The sequence below is a fragment of the Lygodium microphyllum genome, chromosome 1, assembly GCF_053477565.2.
Source record: "Lygodium microphyllum isolate KBCC chromosome 1, Lygodium_microphyllum_v1.1.10, whole genome shotgun sequence".
In the NCBI taxonomy this organism is placed as follows: Eukaryota; Viridiplantae; Streptophyta; class Polypodiopsida; order Schizaeales; family Lygodiaceae; genus Lygodium; species Lygodium microphyllum.
In genome coordinates, this window is record NC_141135.1 from 150869644 (window position 1) to 150896504 (window position 26861).

General features: G+C 40.7%; 1 protein-coding gene and 1 pseudogene across 5 annotated transcripts in view; both read left to right on the forward strand.

The window, feature by feature from the left end:
- Positions 1-710: 710 nt before the first annotated feature.
- LOC148041822 (MAP3K epsilon protein kinase 1-like) overlaps positions 711-26861 on the forward strand; it is a 55234-nt gene continuing 29083 nt past the window's right edge. Inside the window, exons 1-9 of one of the 4 annotated variants that reach the window (XM_087682842.1) lie at positions 717-1102; positions 1184-1572; positions 1738-1872; positions 1983-2003; positions 2090-2163; positions 2312-2402; positions 2593-2676; positions 15115-15216; positions 15489-15620. In XM_087682842.1, the coding sequence (XP_087538968.1) occupies positions 1510-1572; positions 1738-1872; positions 1983-2003; positions 2090-2163; positions 2312-2402; positions 2593-2676; positions 15115-15216; positions 15489-15620 (702 nt within the window). In that variant the 5' untranslated portion in view covers positions 717-1102; positions 1184-1509. The other 3 variants (XM_087682852.1, XM_087682868.1, XM_087682860.1) reach the window with 3 other exon arrangements.
- LOC148041823 (uncharacterized) lies at positions 8597-15107 on the forward strand (annotated as a pseudogene). The gene is made up of 4 exons (XR_015691592.1): positions 8597-10137; positions 10264-10609; positions 10703-10864; positions 10968-15107. The product of XR_015691592.1 is annotated as an uncharacterized LOC148041823 (transcript).

Genomic DNA, 26861 nt, shown 5'->3' on the forward strand with positions numbered 1-26861 from the left:
TCTGGTTACATAGGGCAATCCTCCCCCTCTACACTATGGACTTGCATTTGAGGGACCACTCAGTGGTCAATCAAGTTGGCGCGAAATGAGGTAGTATTTAATAGTAAATTTGTTCATACGCTCCCCAAACTAATGTGTGCTTTTGATGCATTGGTCATCAGGAAGAGCGTTCGAGATCGGGCTTCACTTAAGAAGCAAAAGGAGGAGCTCTAGTGGAGGAAGGAAGAGAAAATGCAACTTTTGATGAATTCCATCTCTAGTTGGGCCAATCAGCAAGCAGGCCCGTCTACTCCCCAACCAAACTCTAGTATGGTGGAAGATTATGAGGAAGACTCAATAACCTTCAAGAAGTTCAAAGCACATGAAGAATGCTGTTGTAGACTCCAGCGAAGGGAGGCCATGTGGAGGAACCTTGTTTGGGTTGAAGATAGAGACATGGCTCCTCCCCATGCAACCATGCCTTGTCCATCCTCCCCCAAATTGATCCAACTCCTAGACTAGATGCTCAGCGTGGGTCGATGTTGGACCCTTTCTGTGTAGTTAGGCTATGACCTTTCTGTAAAAAAGCACCGAGGGTCTATCCCTCAGCTGATAAATTGTACGTACTATTACCTTTTCTTTTTTTAATACAATTCATGCTTTCATCTAAAAATACAAATGTGATAGTGGAAAATAGGTCATTGGGAGCAAAAGCAATCATACCTCTTTTTGGGGGTGCAGGAGAGGGTAAAGGAAAGGCAAAAAGATGGTGGCTTCCCGGACAGCATCTACCTGGAGCGCGCACCTTAAAGGGCCTGCCTGCCTTGCAAAGGCCAACTGGACTATCACACCCAGCTGTGGCAAGCCTGCCAGCTCAGCCCAGCGTGCTTACGTTGTTCAAACTAGGCGGTATTGTCGGGTCGGCATCGGCGCTTCCAAGCTTCCTAGCTCCTGCTGCATCTCGCCGTGGCTGTGGCTCTTCGGGAGTTCTTCTTCCGTTAATCAGAAACAAACGATTTATGGCTCTCTCTGTGTGGCTCTTATTCTCCTTCTGCATTAGGGCAAATCACAGGCAAGAGAAAAAGAGGAAAGGAAAGGAAACAATCTGCTTCATGCTTCACAGGTGATGTTCGAATTGCAATTCCCTTTGACAGATTTTCGACTTGGGCCTGAAATCCCACAAGCTAGATCTTATTCTTTCCAGCAATCAAGGCTTTGCATGCAACTGAAGGTGGTTTGTCAAACTGGGCCTGATCGCACCAAATTGCAGTTCTGTTTGGATATTATTGCTGTAAATTGAAGGGGTTTTGTCGAAAATTTCTAGCACAAATTGGACACTGGAGCTCGAACTCCGATGGCCTAGTCGGCCGCTAATCAACCAGAGCTCTCACGCTCTTCAAGATGCTCTCAAGTACCTGTATCCGCAAGTGGAAAGTGGTCACCACTCCCCAAAGCCATGAGCTGGGATGAGCAGGGCTGCCGCCTGTTCTGCCGAGCCAAACGACCGCATTGCCGTTGCCTTCGAACATCATGTCAAGGCCAGCTTCAGCATCGCAATTTCATCAAAAGTCGAAAACTCTGAATGACAAATACGTGAGTCTTTTCTCTCTTTGCATCATTTTTTGTTCGTCAAGCTTTCCTTTTTGGTATCAGACAAATTCCTATCCGTACGCAAGGCAAAAGGCTTTTAAGTTTCAGCAGTTGGTTTTCATGCATTTACACGCATTTATTGGGAGGGCAATGCTTTGGTGGACGCAGCTACTTGGCGATGAAATTGGAAAGGGAGCATATGGGAGGGTCTATAAGGGGCTGGACTTGGAGAATGGAGACTTCGTGGCGATCAAACAAGTATCATTGGAAAACATTTTTCCAGAAGACCTCGCAAGTATCATGGTAAGTCAGTTCCCCTCTAACATTTAGACTTTCTAGACATTGTTTTATAAGACAGAAGAGAGTAACATTTGTCCTTTTATTTGTTTGCTTTTGGGTTCACTCTGTGGCAGCAAGAAATCGATTTATTGAAGGTAATTTACAGCTTTGTGGTGATTCCTGACAGTTGCATGGCACGTGGAATTTGGACAGCAGAACTGACGTCTTTTGTATTTTACAGAATCTGAACCATAAGAACATAGTCAAATACTTGGGGTCTTTTAAAACCAAGTCTCACCTCTATATTATTCTCGAGTAAGGAAGCAAATACTGAAAGCCTCACTTTGAGCACCCTGAACAATTTTTTTTTCCTTTTGAAAGTTCTCTAAAGCAAATACATCCTCAATGAGGAATAGGGCTTTCCTGGATGGAGTCTTTACTTATCTATGAGCTTTTTCCTTAGGTATGTTGAAAATGGATCACTTGCAAGCATTATCAAGCCCAACAAGTTTGGGGCTTTTCCTGAAAGCTTGGTGGCTGTATACATTGCCCAGGTTATTCATTTTCATGCCTCATTTTGCATGATATGCCATTCAAAGATATGCTGTAGTGTGCATGGTAGACTTGATAGTACGGAAAGTTTTCTATGTTGTGTCCTTTCCTTATTATTGTGTTTCTTTATTGTTCTGGTAGGCTTTCCACTTAGTTTGGCTTGCTGATTGTTTTACGGTTTCTATTATGTAGGTGCTGGAAGGGCTGGTTTACCTTCATGAACAAGGTGTCATTCATCGTGATATCAAGGGTGCCAACATACTTACAACAAAGGAGGTTTGGCTTTTCAGTGCTTCTGTCATGTACATGCCATTCGAGCTCGACTTGAGAACAGTCATGATTTTGATATGGAAAATCTGTGAGAATCTAAGTTGCAACTATTGATATTCTTCAATGTAGGCATCAATCAACTACCAAATTTTGTCTGCCTCAATAAATGGCAAATGATAGCAATTGGTGGAGGATTGGAAGTGTTTAGATAAAAGCCAGGAAATCCTGCTTCAACATCTTCCTCACCAAACTGTGAAAGCAATCAAATAAATAAATTTTAAGATGCAGCAATCTCCTGTTCACAATGCTCAGGGACTTATCCATGGAGGGAGCACTTATGCAGTCACTTGAAGAAGCTGACAGTGCAATAGGAGTCTTACATTGTATGTGCTGTTATGGAAAAGAGGAGTTGGGAGTGAACAAGCGTGTGAATGAGTGCGAGTAGGGCAGTTTAAGATTGGCTGGAGCATTGGAGCAGTCCGGAAAAATATGCACTGTAGTTGACTAGGAAAAAGGTATGCATGGTCTTGTCAAAACTGTATGAAGAAACTATTGCCACTGTTGGTCTCCATTAAAAAACCTGAAAAAAGAGAGACATCCTAGCCCATCTGCAAACAGCAATAGACAATTATCTCCCCCTCTTGTCCCTCAATCAAGATGCAGATGATGGGCAGCTTAGTGTCTTTCCAAAAGTATAAAAAAGAAACAGAACAATCTCAGGTATCCCAGTTTGCAGCAACAACACAAAATTATCATGCATTAATGCCTAATTTGGCTCCATTAAAACAACCCAATCCATTATAAAAGGACATGTTGTGGGCATCCAGCCTTATCCCTCATATCCCCTGATTATCCATCATCAATGCCATAGCAGCCATCAGCCAATGCCACTTCTTTGCTGCCCATACCACAGAGGTGCTGCCACCCAGCCTGAGGACGTGTTGCCTTGCTGTCCAGCCTGCCAGCCAACACCAAGTAGCTGCGGCCCTACCTTGGAGGACATTGCCAACCACTTGGAAGACTGTGTTTGATGCCACTCAGCCTGCTGCCACCCCTGACAGCTGCTGCATGCTGATTGGCATCATCATCGCCTACTGCAGCCTGCATCCACAAGTTGGTGGTTAGTTGATGTCATCATTTTGCCATCACTATTGCTTGTTTGGGCTGTTGTTTTTGGGCAGCATGCCTGCATTTTGTTGCTTGGATTTGTCATTGACATCCTTTTGATTAGGACGACTGAATTTCACTCCCTCCACTGTTGCTCACATCATCATCATTGCCAGTGGATTGCTATTGTTGAGCTAAAACACGCTTTAGAGCTGATGAGCATTTTTAAATAGCCCCAAGACATGCTTAATTAATGAAAAACACAAATTTGGTGCACGGTTCAAGAGAGTTTCAATGGTCCCCCCAAATTGTAATTTTTTTGGGCACCCTTCAACATCTATAAATAGACAGGTTGCCTACCATTCAACTTAATCCTTTTCTACAGGTTTCAGCCATCAACCACCTACCATTTGTTGTCTAGCCATCATTGACTGCAGCCCATCACTATCCAGCCCTAGGCAGCCTATTTTCAGATGTTGCCTTGTTATTTGGAGGTCTCCATCTACTGTGTTATTATAGCACCCGATCAGCTTGCGTGTTCAGCAGCTGATGCCAGGCAATAGGCTACTGCCATTTCTCCCACCAGGTCATTGCTACATTATTTGCGTTTTTGTTATTCAATAGGTTGTCCCACCAGGCCATTGTTGTAGTACCTGCATTTTTGCTGTCCAACAAGTTGTCTACATCAGCAAACACCTCTCTTGTTGTCGCCTTAGTTCCTTGACACTCTGGTGATCAGTGTTTGGTGTTTCCCACACTTTGACACTTTAACTGGTGGTCACTGCACTTGGGATTCATCTTCGGTGGACGTCACTCTCTGACATTGTATTGCTCTATCCTTAGACATCCTGTATACTTTTACATTCATTTACAACATTTATTCACTTCAGAGTTTCTTCTCTCTATATTTGTCTTTGTGTTTGAGTTTTGAGTTTTTCTGTTTTGCGCTTTGTGTGTAGGGTTTGAGTTTAGCTTGTCTCTGGTTGAGTCTTTGTGTTTTAGTCTTGGTCGTACATGTTGTGTGTTCTCAGTGCAAACCCTAGCATATCTTCACATGGTATTAGAGCTAGTGCTCTTTTAAAGAGTATCTTGCGGTAAATTAAAATTTCATAGTTGCATTCGTACTATGTATGGACTAGTTCGTTTCGTATGGTTTGTATCGTATCCATACCATTTCGTACAAAAAAGAGAGGCTATTTTTGGTCTCTGAAGACTAGACCATACAATATCTTCCAACTCCTAAGCCTTATGTTTATTATCATAATTCTTAGTCTCTCTCACACACACACGCACACACACACTCTCTCTCTCTCTTAACTTCCAAGATGAGTATGCAATTCCAAGAGCATCCCTTCCCCCCCCTTCTCTCTCTCTCTCTCTCGTCTTACACATACACACAAAAGAATGAAGAGCTTGTTTATCCATCCATCCTAAACTTTGCTTTGTTCTTTGATGTATCACATATACACTCCCATCTATTTTCTAGTAGCGCATTGCGCATGTTGTGCATGAGGTTTTTGCTTGTTATCCTCATGTATTCATCCTATTAACTCAAGTGACATTGCTATTTTAGCTCTAAATATGTGTTTTATTATCTATAATCCAAAATAACCAAGTTTTTGTTTTTGTTTTTTCGTACTAATATCGTACCGTACCTTATAAAATCATAAGGTACCAATTCATATTTTATCATATCGTACTGTATCGTATTTTTCGTTCTTGACAATTCTAGCGGTAATTGTGGAGGCTAGTCTTTGTGTGAGACTCATACCACTAGTCAGGTATGATGGGAAGAAAAAAAGTCTTTATGATGTGTTACTTGTATTTTCTATCACTAAAAATTTATGGTCTGTTGGCAGAACAGAATCGCCAAGTCAGATTTAATATAGATGGTTTATTTAAAGAAGAGGATGGGCTTTGACGCGATCCCTTTCTTTGACTTGAAGTAGAACGAGATGTTTCATTTGTTTTACTTTGCCTTATAGAAATAGCTGGAACTTAGGTTTCTTGATTGGCTCCTTTCATTGCTATAACATCTTAATACTCAACTTCGGATACAATCTTTCTCTTCCTTTCATTTTTTTCAGCCTTGCATTTTCAAAACGCAGCAATACATAATCAGCTTTGCATATCGCAAAGCACGTCTATGGCGATTAGCTGCCTTCTTGTGATCTTTGAATTGCATACTTTATCTTTGCATAGGTTGCATCTAAATTTTCCACATAGCGATCAATCTCAAAGATTTTATCCTTTGTGTGTAAGATAGGTGGTACCTTCTTGCTACCCTCGACCACCTAGCTTTACCAATGGAGCTATGCACAGTGGTACCACTGGTAAATATTGCTCCCATTGTGTCTTGTAGTTTGAAACATAGCACCTCAAAAGATCCAGCTTTGTGGAATTCGCTTCCTTAGAGTGACCATCTGTCTATGGATGGAAGGATAATGAGAATTTCAGCGTGGTACCTATATTCTCAAACAACCCTTTCCAAAATATGCTTATCATCTGAGGGTCTCGATCATTGACGATCGGCTGTGGCATACCATGATACTTAAATATGTGTTGCAAAAATAATTGTGCCATATGATTAATCTTTATTTTCTTCCTCACCGAAATAAAATGGGTTTGTTTGCTAAACTTGCAAATAATAGTCCATATCCTATCATTCCCTGTATGTGTCCTAGGAAGCTCAAAAGTAAAAACCATTAAAATGCTTTGCTAAGGCTCATTTGGAATAGACAAGGGCTATAACAAATTGGGGATCTTTTGCCTATCATGCTTGACCTTTTGACGTACAATGCATACCCTAACAAACTGCTCTACATCATGCCTCAAAGCTAGCCAATAAAAGAAATGCTCCATTGCTTTGACTGTGGTATCAATACCTCTATGTTGTATATGGAGGAGCATGACTTTCAATAATCACTTTAGGTCTCAATTGCTTTGTGACACACAATCATCCATGCATATCAGAAATCCATCTCTAAGCACAAAGTGCACATGCCTCTAGCCATTGCAAAGCTGATCATAAACATTAGCAAAGTTTGAATCAGCAGCATATTGCTCCTTCATGGTATCGAACTCAGTGTGATAAACCATGTCGATGGCTAAAATTTGTGGCTTATGTGGTAGTGCATCAACCACAACATTCTTTTTTAGGTGTTGATTTTATTGTGTGATGCCTTCTACTAATGGCACAGGTCCCGAGGTGGTTGCTAAACCCTAATTTTTGCAAAAAATTAGGGTTAATAGCAGAATTCCCTCTATTGTCGACCAAATTTGGTTGAGATCTGCTCCAGATGCTTGAGATAATCTGAGATCTTTTGAGAATGGGTTGGAGAAGGTGAAAGAATACGAGAGAGAGAAAATTCAGGGATTCTTTGTGGAGAAACCCTCCAAAATGGCTACTGTTTGTCAAAATTGCCCGAAATGTAGTCGTCCACTACCAAAGCTGCCCAGAATGGCTGTCGCCAGCCTCTAGATGTTGTTGTCAGCCCCTGATGGGCCTTCTTCTGCTGTTGCCTATCTATAGATGGCTCCAGATGGCTGTCGCTTGTAGTGATTTGTTGTTCTTTGCTCAGAAAATGGATCACCAGCCTTCTCTCTCTCTTCCTCTAGCTGAAAACTTGTTTGAATGACTAAAACTAGGTCCAAAAGTGCTTCCTCAATTTGCATGGCCATTTGTGCCAAGTGGCAACCTTCTAAACCCAATTTTTAGTATTTTCTAGCCATTAAATTAATTTTCAGAGTTAATTAATTTTGAAAATTAATTTCAGTCCTTCTGAACTTGCCCAAAGTTAAATGTGCCCATCCATAATTAAATTAGGTAGGCCATTGGCAACTTGGAGTGATCCCTAATCTCTATTGACCCTTAGAGTGGCATTAATTAATTAATTAATGCCTAGTCCCTAGTGTCATCACTAACACTTAGTGGCCTAACAATTGTTCTAGGGTCCAAACTGGCACCGAATGACTATTAAAAAGCCTAGTTGGCATAACTTTTCATAACTTTTGCCTTTACACCCATTGTATCATGAGGATCCTTGGCATGTTACCATGAAATAACTGCCATGTGTATCACATGTGCCAAACAACCTTGCACATTTTATTAGTAATGTAATCAAATGTTGCTAGCAAGATTAAGGCATCTGAAAATTTCATGTCCCTGTGACATTTTCTTAGTTGTACTCCATCCATTTGCAATAAAAGTTAATAGAAATATTGCAAAGGGTGTAAGTTTTGGGGCCAACAGGTTGTCCATTGTCCTAAATTAAAGTGGTAGAGTGTGCATTTTCAATTTGTGTGAATTTTATGCTTGTTGTAATTGTTGATTAATCAGGTCATTACCACCCTATTCGAGGAGGAAGGCTGGTTTCATATGCACATTGTGCCATCCTATCTGAGGAGGAAGGCTAGTTTCATATGCACATTGTACAAATTTTTCGTGATCATATCATCTTGTTGATTGTAATTGTCTATTTGGACAGATCTAGCCAAGGTTGCAGTCGTACGTACGTACGGATCGATCCGTACCGTACGGATCCGTACGTTTATTTTTTTTTTTGAAAATCCCTTTTTGACCTTTAACGTACGAATTTGGGCTTATTTTGGAATTTCGCCTATAGCGCTCTGTTTCGTTGTCTCTGCACACTGTGCACATTGCAACCAGGTAATTCTCACGCTCTTTCTTGCTCATGGCCTTGGTCCCTCATGATGCATCTTTGTTTTGTACTGTATCTCTCTCTCTCTCTCTCTCTCTCTCTCTCTCTCTCTCTCTCTCAACCGCGAGCGGCCAATATACTACATGAATAATCTCGTCTCTCTCGCTCCCTCTCGAGTCCCTCTCTCTCTCTCTCTCTCTCTCTCTCTCTCTCTCTCTCTCTCTCTTTCTTCCTTTAGAGTATGCTCTAAGCTCTGTCTCTCTCTTTCTTTGTGTCACACAGCTTCTAGGATTCGATATGCCGAAGCCATGCAACCCCTACTGGCAGGAGCACACCAATGTCATCCGTGTTATTAATACGCCAACCCAAGCTGGTTCTGGCATGCGTAGATGGCTGTGCAAGTATTGCAACTTCGAGCTCACGAGCACAATTTCTCGTGTCATGATACACTTGACAGGTATTGGCACCATCGACAATTGTGGTGGGTGCAAGCAGGTGCCACAAGATATCAGAGACAAGCTCATTGCTGAGAATTCATCAACAGCAAAGGGTTCAAAGAAGGTAAGGGGCAGCCAGCACACTCAAGTTGCACTTCATGATGCGCTTGTGGGGGAGATGGGTGATTCTTCCATAAAGGATAGCCAGCCTACAGGGCAGAAAGAGGGCTTGTGTCATATAGGAGGTTGATGAGGATGATGATGCACATGTGCTGAGACAGAGTACTTTGCCTTCACGTGTGTCATCTCTTTCGTGGGTGAAAGAGAGACAAAAAGTGGCTGAGATGGAGATTGCTTGCACTCTTGTGGAGTGCAACATCCCCTTCAATGTATTGAGGACTGATCAATGGAAGAGAATGGTGAGGGCCATAGCAGAGGTTGGCCACACAGACTCGTGGTCTGGGGTGGAGTATAACAAAATGCGTACCACGATGCTTGAAGAGCAGAAAGCCTTGATAGACAAGGCATTGGTACTTGTCAAGGCAGGATGGCAGTCTTTTGGGTGCACCATCATATTTGATGGCTGGAGTGATATGCATAGACGACACATTATCAATATTTTGGTGTCCTCAAGTCTTGGCACATACTTCTTGCGGGTTGTGGATGCAAGAAAGCAATTTTGGATGTTGGGCTAGAGAATGTGGTCCAAGTGGTGACAGACTGCTTCAAATTGCAAGCGTATGGGTGAATTGGTCGAGGCAGAGTTTCCTCGCATTGCTTAGACTCCTTGTGCTGCACATTGCTTGGACCTGTTGATGGAGGATATTGGAAAGTTCCCATGGGTGCAACTTCATGTTGCAGATGCCATGAAGATTACTACATTTTTCCGAAAAAAACATCAGGCTTTGGCCATCTTCAGGAGCCATGGTGCACTTGATATGGTGCGACCCTCGAAGACCAGGTTTTCTTATATGTTCCTGGTCTTGCAGAGGCTTTCTAGATTGTGAGACCCAGTACTACAGACTGTGGTAGATCTGAAATGGAGGTTTATGCACCATGCGCAGACAGAGGCCACTAGATACATTCAGCGGAAAGTGCTTGACGAGACCTTTTGGACAGAGGTACAAAGCTTGACAGTGGCATTGCAGCCTATCCATGTCCTCCTCCACAGATATGGAGGGCTCTACTCTTGGACTGGTCTATCATCTCTTCATGGAGATGAAGTGCCATATTGCCACCTGTACGACATTGACGGAGTCTTGGTGAGTGTACACTTGGATATTGTTCTTGGCTGATTATATTAATATTAAATAATATGCACATTGCAACAATATGTTTAAAGTTATATTATATAATGACTGTTGGAATGTTGGCTTGTCAATTTGTAGCCGGGGTGACATCCTGGCTATTGTAGAGCGGCGATGGACGTTTATGAGCCGTTCCATTCATGGGATGGGTGCAATGTTTCATCCCTTCTACAAGAAGCCAGAGCTGTTTAGTGAGAGCACTCTGCTCATGCAGAAAGACCGGTACATCAACATAATGTACGACGAGGATGAGCAACTTGAGGTTGATGCAAAGATGGTGAGTTTTATGAACAATCTAGGACCATCCTTTGCTAGAGCGGTGGTTTTGAGAGAGGAGGCGACGAAATTTCCTCTCACGTGGTGGTAGAGCTATGGAAGACAAGGTCTTCCAAAGCTGACTCATCTTACTCTCTGAATCCTCTCACAGGTACTCTTGACTCTTTCACAATTGCATCCATCTTTAAAGTTTAATTCATTAAGGGTTTTGACTCCAAAATCTTATCGTGATTCGTGATTGTAGGATTGTTCTGCTGGTGCTTGTGAGCGCAATTGGAGCGCCTACTCCTTGGTTCACACAAAGATCCGCAATCGACTTAGTACCGCTCAGTTGGAGCAATTAGTGTATTGTCGAGTTAACATGAAGCTCGTGCAAGATTATCATGCTTTGGGGACACCCAAGCAGGTATATTTAACTGTTTGATGTCGTACGTCTTTTGACACATTTCAATTAAATTAAGTCATTTCTTGTGGTTTTGATTTGTCGGATTTTGCTTTTCTACAAGCAGATCCGACTCGTGTGAAGATGGTGCCAGCCTCTACTGAGGACGACGTGGAGTAGCGTGTCAGAGATGAGCAGGCAGATATTATACGACTCCTTCATAGAGAGTTGGAGAGCATCGATTGCCGTGTCACGAGGTCACGCACACGGGCTTTGGCGATACCTTTGCGTGAGGAGGCTGTAGATTTAGAGAGCGCTAGATAGAGGAGCATTCGTCGGGGGAAGCTACCTGTTCGTACACAGCGGACTCGGGCGAATGAGGCTGTCACTCTCATTCATACGCAAAGAGAGTTAGGAGATGATGATGTAGCACATGGATCTCATGATACATCTTTCACATCATCACATGTGCCCGTGATGGCAGAGCCCGAGTATGACGATAAGGGCAATGTCCTGACAGATGGGGACTTGCTCTCTTCTGGTGCATCGTCATCATCATCACCTGATCATGTTTCATTGTGGAGTCTAGACTCTGGACTAGCCCTTATGGGCCTTTTGAGGACATTTCTATGTAGTGTTGCAGCTTTCTATGTAGTATGTGCATTGTATTCAGTTTGTTTTGATGCATTTGCAGCCTTTTAACATGGATGAGAGTCCAGACTTTTGTTGTGTAAACACTGATTCATCAGTTTATATTGGGTTAAGAGTGGTGATTGGTGATTGAAGATTGATTATTGATTGAAAACTGGTTTTGGTATTTGATGTTTGATTTCTGAAGTAACAAGTTTTACAACGTGGGGCAAGGGTTTTGTGATTACTAATCAAATGCGTATTAGCAAAGACCTTATTAGATTGCCTTGTAGGTCTCTCTCACAATTTAAAATGTATTTGGATCTTTTTATGTTTATTTTGATATGAAATGCCATATAGATTGATATTTTTTACAATAATACGTATTTTTACATACAGAAAAATTTGATTTGTACGGAACAATGTACAAATATGTACCGTACATTATGTACGGTACATACACATCAGCCTTGGATCTAGCCCACACGCTAAGGCATTAATTCTTTTGGTTTGCAAGTTACTCATTGATATGCTTGAGTTGCGGTCATAGATGCGTAGTCAGGTGGGATAGGTGAAAGTGTGTACATCTTTCTTCTAACCCATTGCGTGGGTTCACCACCACCTGTGCCCAGGGCTGTCATTGAGCTGCCTAGGATCTTGTGCAGCTGTCGGTTGCTCCAAATCTACAAGCACTTGCTGGTAATGGTTGAAACTCAGCTCACAATGGCTGCTCCAGCTGCTCAGGATATGTTTTCCAGCAAGAATGAATGATTCTCTTTGTCTCTAAGCCTTCTTTTTTGCTCTCTCAACCTTCCCCACGTTTTTCCTAGCCTCCCTTTGGAAAATTTAACAAGTGGCAGCCTTTCAAATGAATTTCCAGCATTATCCACATTATTATATTAATTTTTAGTCTAAAATTACTAAAAGTTAATATAAGGTGCCCAAAAAGGTAGTATGACCAGCCAGTAATCAAATTGGCTAGGTCACTTCATCCCAAGTGTCCCTTGTGCTGTTTTTGACCATCAAATCAACGTTAAGTACCATTGAATGCCACATCTTTAGTGTCACCAATTGACACTTATGCCCAAATAAATGACTTAGGCCAATAACTGGCACCAGATACCACCTAGTATCTATGCAACATAATTAACTGTAACTTTTGTCTTTGACATCCGCCAAATCCCTCGGGACCCAAGCTCATTAAATTGCATTAATCTTAGTTGCACCTCACATGTGCAACGTTTACTCGAACATGTGATTAAAAATTAATCTACATGTTAAGTGAGGCTTGCAAAAATACATGTCCTCATGACAAGGAACCTATGGAATAGATGGTGCACAAGCAAGAATGGGTTTAGCAATAGACAACTACCTTAGAGGACCCTGCATAAGAGAAGGGGAATGAAGCCTATAGAGCCGTCTCTCCTACCAGCTTGTTGCTAAAACAACTCTTGAAGAAGCATCCTCAATAAACATGGCCTACTCGGTGAACACAACCCATGTACCAAGTCTAGTAAGGTCGTAAACAAAGAGGAGTGGAAAGCTGAAGTCTGGAATGGTGTGGCAATAATGGCAAAGTGCTAACACCACAAATAGGCACGAAACAAATGTCACCAATAGTGACAAGATCCTCAAATGGATAAAGATCCTATAGCAAATCTCCTCGGGGAGTCATATGATTCAAAATACCACTGTGAGCTCATTAGTGGCCAACTCTAATGCACTTTTCTAGATTTCCATTAATTTCAAAGAAAACAAATTTAATAGATAATTTATTATGCAAATTAATTAAGAAGGATACAAATTCTTTTTAGTTGCGTTTTGACAATGCATCACTCTCAAAATTAATATGGGTATCCTTATAATTTGGCGCACACAATTTGGCTTGCCAAAAAATAAACCACTCTTAAAGTGAAAACCTCTTTTGTTATCTTTCTCTCTACAGCCAACATATAGATGTCGGAACCACAATTGTTGTTTGGGCTACTAAGTACTTGTTCCATCTTCGACTCATTTCGAAATGCCATTGTGATGAGGAGGTGGGGACATTTGAGAGAGAGAGAGAGAGAGAGAGAGAGAGAGAGGTCAATCCAGATCGTCAAGAGAGCATTGACCTCAGAGATGCTACTAAGGGTAGTCTCAACTTGACTAACTGCATCCTTATGGAAGCAAATGACATTTCTAGGAAAAACTCATTGAATTCTAATTTTAGTGTGGATTCAAATGGCTTTGAGGTCCACTCAGATTCATTGATTGAGATGATGAGTTTGAGATATACGAGCACCCAATACATGGTGGTGATGAAAGGCAAAATGCTCTCTACCATATGTTATACTGAATATGCTCGAATATAGTGGGTACAACATTTATCCTTTGTTTGTAGGACAACAGCATGTCTAGAAAGTTCAAAATCTTGCGATACTAATAGAATTATCATGGTCCTAGTGTGTGATGTCACGAATCTATTGATCTAATCCCCACAAAATGGATCATAATTGTGATCAATGTCGAGATCAGATTATCACACAAGAAGCCTAAAGGTCTATTGTCAAAAGAAAACTCTACGGCTTGAGCTAGGGTCTTTTACTAAAGTCAAAGGAGGTCCTACAGCCCAAATAAATTCCATTTATGGAGACAATCAGGCTTTCTTATTAAACAATCATAAGAAAGTTCTGAGTTAAGAAAAAACAGAATACATGATTAGATTATTTCTCATCGATAGGGGCATGAAGGGCTCCTGCTCCAAGTTTTGTGTATAGATAATCTTGGAGTGTTGCAAAAGTTGTAGATGTAGGATGATAAAACGTCCACTTCTATGAATCCGCATTGGACTGACTTGGAGCGACTTTGGGGTTGATCTTTGCTGCATCAAAAAACTTGTGAGGGAACATGGCAAGAATGAATGTTGGCTATCCAGTCAACTCTTGAAGTCGTCAAAGTGTTGTCGATGTCCCAAGGTAAATGGGATCCCGTAGTACCATAGGATGGTACTTGGTGGTAATCAAAATAGTTACAAGTAAAGGTACATGCATCCTAGGTGTCAATGGGCTCTTGCCCAGTTCTGCACGCTGCACCCCTCCGCGATATCCAATGATATAACAAGCACAGTCTTCACCTGCCTTCTTGCAGACTTTTGTGTGGCAAAAACCTGACCACTGGCATCCATAGTACCGTAGGACTCGCTTTTTCCTTTGTGTTTTACCTGTCTTTGGATATTTAGTCCTTGGTTGGTTGTACTGACAGTTGCTGCACCCGAGGCATGGGCATCTACTAGTGTGCAAGGCTGGGACATGTGCACGGTGCAGGAAGGCCTTGGATGAAGAGAAATACCAACTACATGTCTGCTATGAGGCTGTTCAGAATATTGCGTTTTTGTGATTGCTTCTCATTGAAACAGGATTGCATTGTCGATCTGCTGTCTAAGATTTCAACGAGTATCAAATTTATCTTCTGTCATAACCACCTTGAGGTTTATATGTGCCAGCAGAATTGTTTTCCTCAAATGTTTTCTTGAATCATAAGACTTGAGTTTTTAAACATTCTCAAATGTTGAAACCAATTAATGGTACCCTAGACAGCTCCAACATGCTCTTTTATGTTCTATTTGGATGACATATATGTTCACAATTTTACGGATGTGGCAGGGCCTTGTAAAACTGGCAGACTTTGGTGTCGCCACAAAGCTGACAGAAGCAGATGTGAATACTGACTCTGTTGTTGGTACTCCATATTGGATGGCTCCTGAGGTATGCCCTGACCTCTTATGTATTTTGTCCATTACTTCCATAGTGTATGAATTGGCTTTTTAATTGTTACACTTGATTTTACAAAAAGACGTCCTTGGCTTATTGCCACTTGATCTTCCAAGCTACAGAGAATCCTCTTGGACATCTCTGTACTTGTTTGTTATTGCTAGAATAGTCCAGTCTTTCAAAGGGGTGTTTTACTCATGGTATTAGTAAACAAATGTCATGTGTCCTACAGATCAGCTGGTTTAACGATGAGAAATTGTTGGCAGATAATAGTCATGTCAGGTGTGAGTGCAGCTTCAGATATTTGGAGTATGGGATGCACGGTGATAGAGTTGCTTACATGTGTACCGCCATATTATGACTTGCAACCAATGACTGCACTCTTCAGAATTGTTGAGGTTTGACATTTCATGAATCCGGCAAATCTTAAGATGGTAACTGAAATATGTAAAATAGGGATATGGTAAATAACAAAGTGTATATGCTAAGAAAGTTCCACTTGTTTTGTTGTTGACAAATCAATGTGTTGGTGAAAATAGTTCGAAGTAATGTCACTCAGAATTGCTTTATCATCCACCATCACTTGTAGTACTTGCACACAATTGAAATCGCAATTGTGTTAATTTGACATTGACATGTCCACCTTGCACTCATTTTCCGAGCAGCAGCACAACTTTTGAAACATTTTACTCATGGAATAAATTGTACTTAAAAGAGAGAGGAGGGATTTCTCAACGTGAGCGATCTCAGTTGATTCAACAAAAAATAATGGAAACCAAAGTCCCATGTTTGTTGGATGCGCTGTACACACAGAGAGAGAGAGAGAGAGAGAGAGAGAGAGAGTGGACCCTGTGTAGGCTGATATGAAAGTGCTTTTCCCTTTCTTACACTTCTAGGGTTGTTGGCATATATGGACCATGAAGAATGCATTCATTTTTGATACTTCATTGGGCATGCAGAATCATATAGCCTGCTTGAAAGGGCTTCTTCATTGGCAGCTAGACTTGATTGAGTTAATAGATATTCTCCCTAGATAGGATCTACTTGCTTGGCACACTGCAGTTTCTTCTGCCCCTCTTTAGTCACTTTTCTTCCTTTGTACCTTCACTGTGATATCTCAGATTTTACGCATGATGGCCTAGAGCCATCCTGTATCTTGTAACCATGTAATCTTGTACCTTTTTTTCATAACTAATACAATTACCTTTTATGAAAAAGGGGAGAGAGAGAGAGAGAGAGAGAGAGAGAGAGAGAGAGAGAGAGGCAAGGGCCTGTTGCCATCACTCAGCAGGTCTCACCTAGGGTTCAGGGAGGCTGCGTCAGTCTCTGAAACACCATCCTCGTCGCATAGGAGGGCGTACATCAGCCAGCAAGTGCAGGACAGTCAGGCAGGGAGCACGGGACAATAGACAAACATGGGGGGCTGCCACAGACAGGTACAACAACGTTACATGCAGGACTTCAGACTGTGCTGTGCGTCAAGTTTTGGTGGAGCCCCATTTGGCCTCTTGGAACAGGAACACAGCTTGCATGATTTGAGACATTGGAAAACCTTGGCCCCACAAAATTTGTTTTGAGACTCTAGGGTTACATGCATTGGTCTTCAAGCCTAAAATGGGGAACGTTTACAACACATTGTTTTAGATGTGGTTAGTTGGGCCATTTTGTCTGCGAATGTGCTCACACTCAGAGATCTTGCAATGTGGTTTGGATTCTGAGGTGTGAACCCCAAGATGTACCGTAGCAACATGCCTCCTGGATTGTATGGAAATGCTAACAACGATTCTCTTCAGGTTGGGCTGGTTGGTGAGTTTCATCTTGCTTGTCAAGGTCAACCATCAAAGGATGCTCCATGGGTTTCTGTGGTTAAACGCCATGCTTGATAAGACTCTCATTCGATTCGTGTGCAATTGGTCATTGGTAATACTACGCAGACTTTTCAACGTAGGGGAAAGGGATTTTACTCTAAATCTCAATCTCAATCATCTCGTGTGTTGACAACTGGAGTGGCAGGTAAAGGTGCTTCTGATTTTGCATTGAGGTTTGATTCTCTTGGGAGATTGTTGCCCTCTTGAGATGCATTTTGTGCTTAGCAGCATCAGTTCCCTCCTTGTGCATCGATTGCTAGATTGTAGAGGGCGGATCTTGTGGATGTGATTTGTAGTGAAATGGAGAGAGTTTAGACCACTAAATTAGTGGATGCAAAAGGGAAAGCGGCGATCTAGTGGTTTTTTTTCCCTTTATTCATCGTGAGTCTCACTTTATGGAATTTTAAGAGGGGTTTTGTTGGCTAGCAAGGATCATAGGTTGTGAAGGACTGTCTTTGCAAATGATTGGGATGTTTTTTGTACAGTAGAATATAAGCAGCACCCCTTGGCTGGTTCCACCTATGTTTATAAGGACTTTATTGTGTTCTTTAGTGGCCGGGATCCTCATAAATCTGGAGTTATGTTGGTTGTGTGGTCTTCATTACAGCCTTTGTTGGTCCATTAGGATGTTGCGTCATATTCCTAGTCGTGGAGATTATGTATGAGGGGGAGGTCTTGTGGTTGGTGGGTGTGTACGTTCCTAATAAAGCTTGGGACCGTGGTCAGCTTTAGGAAGATTTGCAGTCCCTTTCCATGGCCTATCATGGGCTTCTTATGGGTGACTTTAATATCTGTATGTCAATGGATTAGGCGACTTTGCCACACTCTATTATGGATGGCCCTAAGTGTCAAGCATGGGATGCTATGGCTACTTGGATTTGAAACATGACATGTGGCTTCATCCTTATGAGTCTGAATTTATATACTGATGTCTTCAACATTTGGAAACCTAGGCCTGTTTGGACAAAATGTACCTTTGCAACATGTCCTTTTTGAAGATTGATCATTACCCCCTGGTTTTGGAAATGACTCATCGGTTGGTGCATGCCTTCAAGGCTCAGCTTGCTTGCTTGTCTTTACATTTTAATGAGTCTTTTTTGTTGAGTGATCAGTTTTTTGGGTGCATGCAGCAGTTGATTGGTGAGTTTAGCACATAAGTTCTATCTGGGGATATTGATGCATGGCGTAGTTTTAGGGATAATATATGAGGTTTGTCATGACAATATGATATTCAACATACCTTTGCTTTTGGTGCTGAATTGTAGTATTTGCACTCTTTGCTGGAATAATTGGTCAGTATGCAACAAGCTGGGGATACCATTGATGACTTGGTCACGTGTTTTGAATGGCCAAAATGCAAAGTTCAAGCTCTTTAAGAGGAAAAATATGCTAAGTTTACATTGCTGGCTTGTTTGGATGCTTTGCATGATGATAATTGTCAAACTCATCATTTTTCTGTTCGTCTACGCCAAAAATATGCCCAGGAGAATATTGTGCGATTGATGAACGAGCATGGTGATATGTTCCCTCTTAGTCCTTTATTGTTTGTATTCATAGCAGCTAAGAAACGTGTTTCTTTGAATTTAAAATTTACGAAACGTTTTTGAGAGTAAAAAACGTGGGCGTTTTTAAATTTTTTTATTTTTTTGTGAGTTGGAAGCCAAAACATAGTTTTTTTTGACAAAAACTAATGGGCAATGTTAAACATGATGATGATGATGTGTAATGACTTGTGAGGGCTTACGATTTTGGATGAGAGACTGCTTTTTTTGTGATTTTGTTTAGTTATTGGACTTTGTCAATCTAGTATCTATTCTTGTTTTGAGATTTGAATATTATACGACTTTAGTCTCATTTATGAGTTATTTATGATATATTATGATTCATTCTTGATTTTGACATTTTGTCAAATTTTTTTGAAATGAGAATCATGATGTTGCAACTTGACTTAGTCCATATTATAGATAGGCTATTTACATGTTAATTTCAATTCTCTTTGTATGATATGTATAAATCATAATGTTTGAGTTTTAAACCATAGTATAGCTTGTCCAAAGACTAACTTTGACATAAGTGACAAGTCAATAATGAATCATGGATATGTAACGTATAATGTATCATTCTCAATTGACTCTATTATCACTCAATCTCAATTAGCCATTCTTTGTTTAAGAGAGAGTTTCGTAGAGGTTTAGAACCTCTTTTCCCAGTTAAAACTGTTAAAAATCCCTATATAAAAAAACCCGTGTTTATTATTTTACCCCCTCTTGAAAGAAACTTCCGAAACATGTTTCTGACGTTTTGTTTCTAAACGTTTCTGGCTGCTTTGTTTGCATTGATGACTCACCCCATGCTCTCTTTGTTGTATAGGTTGACTGATGATGGGGAGATTGTTGGTTTATCTCTTCCTAGTGATTCCCAACTTTCGGGTCACTCTTTGGTAGATGATTCCTTTATGTTTCTTAAGGTTGACTGAACCAATGTGAATCGGGCAATGACTGTTTGGTTTGGCCTCGGGCTTTCATATTAATGCTTAAAAATCTACATTGATCAATTTGGAAGAATTGGATTGGTAGGGAGCTGTTGTTTCTAAAGAAGATATTTCCCAGCATTTGGAATATCCCATTGGTGTGGATGGCCCTCCTCAAGCATTGCTTGATTGAATGTCTTCCCGAATTCATGATAGGGTTAGGTATTTGAAATCTCAAGGTTGGCCTCTTTATGTGTGGCTCAAAGTGGCACAATTTGTCATGATTAGTATAGTCTCTTATTTTTTACTTGTGCTTTCTTAGACCAAGAAGTCTCTCTTGGAATTGGTGCAGCCCATCTGCTTTATGCTATGGAAAAAGAAAGGCAATCATTTGGGTTAGGTGTGGATAGCTTGGTGGCATATTACTACTACAAAATGGTTGGGAGGGGCTGCTTTATTGGATTTCAAGCTTCATATGATAGCTTTGAGAATGACACCTTTGCAACCCCTTTGTTTGCATAGTCATCCTTGGACCGAATTCGAATTTTGTTGTTGCTCCACCTCCCTTATAATCTTTTGCCTTGCTCATAGGTACCAAATTGCTGTAAATGGGTGGTTGCAAAAACAACACCATACCAGCATTTGCAACACTTATAGTAGAGTTTCCGAGACCAGCCCGAGTATAGACTCTTTGAACAATGTAATATGCTCACAAATCAAATATTTTACTTATTTTCGAGACTTAACCATTCAAGAAAAATAGAGGAAATGAATACTTGAAACTGAGTATCATAATTATTTTGAAAGCTACAGCCATAGACACCGAAAGAAATGCAGACAAGTTGAGGGTTGAAGATCCCCCCTCCTCCCCCTCCACTTGCAAATACTTTGAACAACGTAATATGATCACAATTCAAATATTTGCTTATTTTCGAGGCTTTAACCATTCAAGAAAATAGACAAAACAGCCTTCCTCCTCAGATAGGGTGGTAAATAACCTGATTAAGCAATATTTAGAACAATGAATAAATTCACAAAAATGAAAAGTACACTTTACCATATAATCTTGGATATTGGATACCCTGTTGGCCCCAAAACTGGCACCCCTTTCGGTATTTATTTAACTTAATTGAAGAAGTTGATGTACACTGGGGTTCTCCCGATCCCTTTCGGTATTCCAACACCCCTTGCTGTTCAAAATGACTAGCAAGTCTATAATTTAATTTGCCCCTTGATTCAGGCAATCAATTGGCCTTCACCTGCTTTGATGGAGATGGAAAATGCCCCAAATTCAATTATTTGCTGGTCCCTCCACTTGAATAGCCTAAAACCAGCTTCAGCCCTATTGACTCCAAGTCTTGGAGCTTCCAATTTTTGGCACGCTTCCCACTGAGACTGCTGCTAAACTCTAATTTCTATTGCAAATTAGGATTTACAAGAGAGAAGTTAAAAATTTCTTAGCCTTTGGTAATCTCAATGCTGCAATCTTTGGAGCAAGGCTGTAGAAAGATTGGGAGATGAGAGAGAATGCTGAGGAGAGAGAAAATTCAAACTTTCTTCGCGAAGAACTGAAGAAAATCAGTTGTTTACTGCTGTTACCCTATCTCAATAGCATGTAGATGCTGTCACCTGTTGTTGGTTGGCCTTCTCTTGCCCTTGGCCACCTCAAAAGGTCCTCCTGGCTGCAAATCAGACCAACAACATCTCCTCCCTCTCTCTTGCAAGCTGAATACACAAAAAAATGCCTCTTTAGTCTCTAAAGACGTTTTTTAGTCTTGCATGGGCATTTTTGACAAGTGGCAGCCTTGTCAAATGGTTTTCCAGCATTATTCATAATTAAATATTAATTTTTAATCTTTAAATATTAAAGATTAATCTATTAATTATTTCTGTGCCTTGAAAAATAATTTGACTACCCAATAATTAAATTGGCTAGGCAACTTTCATTACTGAGTGTCTTTGCACCATCTTTGACCATTAGATTGACGTTAGGTACCATTAAATGCTCCTATGGTGTCACGAACTAATACTTATGGCTAAATGAATGACCTAGGCTAAAACTGATACCAGATACCACCAAGTACCTGTGCGGCATAACTTATAGCAACTTTTGACTTTGACATCCCGTGATTTCCTCGGGTTCCAGGCTCGTAAATTTGCTCTAACCCCAGTTACACCTCACATGTGTAACATTTACTTAATTGTGTGATTAAAAATTAATCCACATGTTTAGTGATGTTTCAAAAATACATGTTTTCATGATAACCCTACCCTTTAAAATCCTTGCAATCGTCCATGATTGCACTGCCAAATGCATCAAAAGCAAAATAGTGGATCGGAATTTCCAAAGGCATTATAGTTAACACAACATTGTGCACTGTTACTCAACCATTCCATATGCCCAACCCATGCTGAAAATTACAAGCCAATCATAACATACCATAAGACTCACAAAGAATCTTATAAAAACAACATTGCCAAATTATCATGTGACATGTTTATTTCTCATGAGAGCTCAACTCATCTGGCAAAACCAAACCATAGCATAGCATAACCAAGCATAAACCATGGCCAAAACATCAATGGCATTATAACATATGTTGTTGTCCATGGAACTAGATGTAAACCATTGAAAATTTAGCATTATCTGATCATAAACTGATCACTTGCTGATTTGAGAACTGATCACAAATTGTTGCAAATGTGACTCCAAACTGATCACAAACTCATTGCAAAAATTAATTAGCAATTAATGCAAAAACTGACACGAAAATGATCCAAAAAGTGACCATAAACGGTTCTCAAGTCGATCAAAAACTAAATTGAAATTGATCAAAATTTTAGTCTCAAAATTGAGGCAAAATTCATGCCAAATTGATCATAAGCTGATGCAAAAGTATAGTTCCAGTGCCTAGGTGAAACTCATACTTATTTGCATACATCTCACAGTAACTAGTACACTAAGTAGTGACCTCATGGCAAACATACTGTCAGTGCAGTATCTTGGATACATGTTGAATACATTTGAGATCCACTACATATGAGAGTTGTCCATAACTGGAGGAGTGGAAGAGCTACCTCCCCCTTGAGCATTAGGTAATACTCTAGACCCTTGCTCTACTAAACCTAACGGAGCCCAAACTAAAGTTGGCTCTAACTGAAAGGCATCTAGGTAAAGTTGCAACAACTAAGGATGGTCTGCCAAGTCATCCTCTTCCATCCATTTGGCATCCATTGGTAAATAATTTTGAAATTTTACCAAGTACCTCTTGGAAACTTTACCTTTGACCTTTCTTTCCTTGTGTGCCAAAATCTGCTAAGGTACCAAAATCTCATCCAGCTCCTCAACCATAGGCTGAATTTTAGTAGACATATTCTTTGGCACATCACCATGAAAAGGCCTCAACAAACTGACATAAAAGGCATTGTGTATCTGCCAATGTGGAGGTAATTTCAGGAGATATGCCACATCCCTGATCTTCTCCAACACCTGGAAGGGACCATAGTATCTCATACTCAACTTTGAATACAATCTTTCTCTTTCTTTTATCTTTTCAAGCCTTGCCTTTTCAAAACGCAGCAATATATAATCACCCTCTGCCAATTGCAAAGCACATCTGTGGCGATCAACTGCCCTCTTTTGCTTTTCTTGCGATCTTTGAAGTGCATATTTTATCTTTGCATAGGCTATATCCAAGTTTTCTGCATAATGATCAACCTCAAAGTTCTTATCCTTAGTTTGCAGAATAGATGGTACCTTCTTGCCACTCTCAACCACCTGAAATGGAGCTTTGCCCGTAGAACTATGCACTGTGTTGTTGTAAGCAAACTTAACCAAGGGCAAATACTACTCCCATTGTGTTTATGGTCTGAAACATAGCATCTCAAAAGATCTAAGATTGTGGAATTTGCTTTCTTAGATTGACCATTTGTCTGCAAATGGAAGGATGATGAGAATTTCAGTGTGGCACTCATATTCTCAAACAAGCCCTTCCAAAATAAACTCGTCATCCGGGGGTCTCAATCACTAACGATCGACTCTGGCATACCATGATACTTAAAGATGTGTTGCAAAAACAATCGTGCCATATGATCAGCCTTTATTTTCTTCCTCATTGAAATGAAATGGGCTTGTTTGCTAAACCTGCAAATGATAGTCCGCATCTTTTGCCTATTGTGCTTTACCTTTTGGCATACGATGCATGTCTTAACAAACTGTTCTACATCATGCCTCAAAGCTGGGCAATAAAAGAAATGCTTCATTGCCTTGACCGTGGTATCAATATCTTTGTGTCTTGCATACAGAGGAGCATGACTTTCAGTGATAACTCTAGGTCTTAGCTGCTTTGTGACACACAATCGTCCATGCATCATCAGAAATCCATCTCTTAGCACCAAGTATCCATGCCTTTGGCCATTGCAAAGTTGATCATAAGCATAAGCAAAGTCTGAATCAGCAACATATTGCTCTTTCATGGCATCCAACTCATTCCAAGCTGTCATGATGTTCACCTCAAAGGTACTTGTCAACCAATTTGATACAAACATTTGCTTGAATTGTACCCACGTTGACGGTGCTCTACCTTGCATCAAAAGAGTGGACTACCACTGTAATGCATTCCCTTTCAAGAAAGTGACTGCCTTTTGAATCTTTGAGGACTCCGTGAAGTTCCCCCTTGAATAGGCTGCATCAAACTGCTGAATGAAAGTCAAAGCTTTCAGCCAATCTTGTACATCGCAGAAGGACTCAAACTTCATTGCTTTTCTACCCTTATCATAGTCTTTTGTTGCCCCTTTGGGTGTCAAGTTGTCATACATTGGCTGCTGCAAAAAGGGTGCGTTTGCTGAATTTACATCGAAATCAATGCCAAATGGAGCATTTGCATGACCAACATTCATTTATTGAGCCCCATAAGCATTCGGGGGTGCATATGTAGTACCAAACATGCTACTTTGTGCCCCAGGCATCAAGCCAATGCTGCTATACATAGGGTTTTGCATATTTCTAGCCATACCCGAATACATTGGGCCTTAGACACCATGCATTGGTTGCTGCATACCATAGGGATTTGTGCCATACATTCCCATATGTAGTCCTTGTCCAACCATAGCATGAGAAATCGTGCTTCCACCAAAATATCTTGGCTGCCCCATCATAGCATGCATGCCCAGCTATCCAAAATCCATTGGATTGGCACTTCTGTGATGGCCTTGCATTTGCATTCCTTGACCTGTAGGTACCAATTGTTTTATTTCATTAGCATCTTTGGGAGCTTCAAATGAAGGGTTTGACATTATCTTCGGCGCATCTTGCTGTCCTGAAGATGTAGAAGACGTCTTCTTCTTCTTGCCTTTGCTGTCCTTCTTTGGAGCATTCAAAAATCGGGTAAATTGAGGATCCTTTGCCAATTCAGCAAAGAGATTTACTGTTGTCCTCATCCAATTCTTGAACTGGTTATCAAATTCCTCTTCACTTTGCTGGTCATCAGTCTCCTTATGCCCTAAAGGCCATGCATCTTGCCCAACAGCAACATTTTCAGCTTGCTGTCCATGGTTTGAGCCTTGTCCAAAGTCAAGCATTGCATTTCCTTCATTCCCATGTGAACGTTCATACTGAGAGGCATCATCATTGCTTGAGTCCATCTCATTGTATGAAGACATATTGTTGTAATTTCTGAGCTAAAAGTAAACATTAGCACTAGCACAAAGCTTTGGCTTGCAATCAAGTGCCTCGGGCCCACCAAATCAAGGGATTAAGTGGTGTCCCGATAATGGAACCATGTAACCAGCCTTTCTCCTTGGATAGGGTGGTAAATAACCTGATTAAGCACTATCTACAACAATTAACAAATTCATAAAACTGAAAAGTACACTTTACCATATAATCTTGGACATTGGACACCCTGTTGGCCCCCAAAACTGACATTTCTTTCGGTATTTATTTAACTTAATTCAAGAAGAAGTTGATGTACAATGGGATTCTTCCAATCCCTTTCGATATTCCAACTCCCCTTGCTTTCCCCTTACTGTTCAAAATGACTAGCAAGTCTATAATCTGATTTGCCCCTTGATTCGGGCAATCAATTGGCCTTCATCTGCTTTGATGGAGATGGAAAATGCCCCAAATTCTATTATTTGCTGGTCCCTCCACTTGAATAGGCTAAAAACAACTTCAGTCCTGTTGAATCCGAGTCTTGGAGCTTCCAATTTCTGGCATGCTTCTAGAGGCTGCTAAAACCCTAATTTTTGTTGTAGATTAAGGTTTACAATAGAGAAATCTGAATTTTCTTAACCTCTGGTGATCTCAATGCTGCAATCTTTGGAGCAAGGTTGTAGAAAGGTTGGGAGATGAGAGAGAATGCTAAGGAGAGAGAAAATTCAGACTTTCTTTGTGAATAACTGAAGAAAATCATTCATTTATTGCTGCTGCCCTGTCTCAATAGCTTGTAGATGCAAAGAATTGAAGAAAATAAGTCATTTACTGTTGTTGCCTTATCTCAACAGCCTGTAGATGCTGTCACCTGTTGTTGGTTGGCCTTCTTTTGCCCCTGGCCGCCTCAAAAGGTCCTCCAATGGCTGCAAATCAGACCAACAGTATCTCCTCCTCTCTTGCAAGCTGAATATATAAAAAATGCCTCTCTCCAGTCTCTAAAGACGTTTTTTAGCCTTGCATGAGCATTTGTGACAAGTGGCAGCCTTCCCAAATGGTTTTCCAGCATTATTCATAATTAAATATTAATTTTCAGTCTTTAAATATAAAAAATTATTCTATTAATTATTTTAGTGACCTGAAAAATAATCTGACTAGCCAATAATTAAATTGGCTAGGTAACTTTCATTACCGAGTGTCTCTGCGTTATCTTTGACCATCAGATTGACGTTAGGTACCATTAAATGCCACTCTCTAGTGTCACCAACTGACACTTATGGCTGAATGAATGACCTAGGCCAACAATTGGTACCAAATACCACCAAGTACCTGTGCGGTATAACTTATAACAACTTTTGCCTTTGACATCCCATGATTTTCTCGGGTCTCGGGCTCGTAAATTTACTCTAATTCAAGTTACACCTCACATGTGCAACATTTACTTAACCATGTGATTAAAAATTAATCCACATGTTTAGTGAGGTTTCAAAAATACATGTCTACGTACCCTTTCCATAGCAAATATACTTTCTTAGTGTGCCCTTTAGGTACTGTAAGATGCATTTCACTACTTCCCAATGTGCTTTGCTAGGATTTGACATAAACCTGCTCACTACTCCCACTGCATCAGCAATGTTAGATCTAGTGGCAA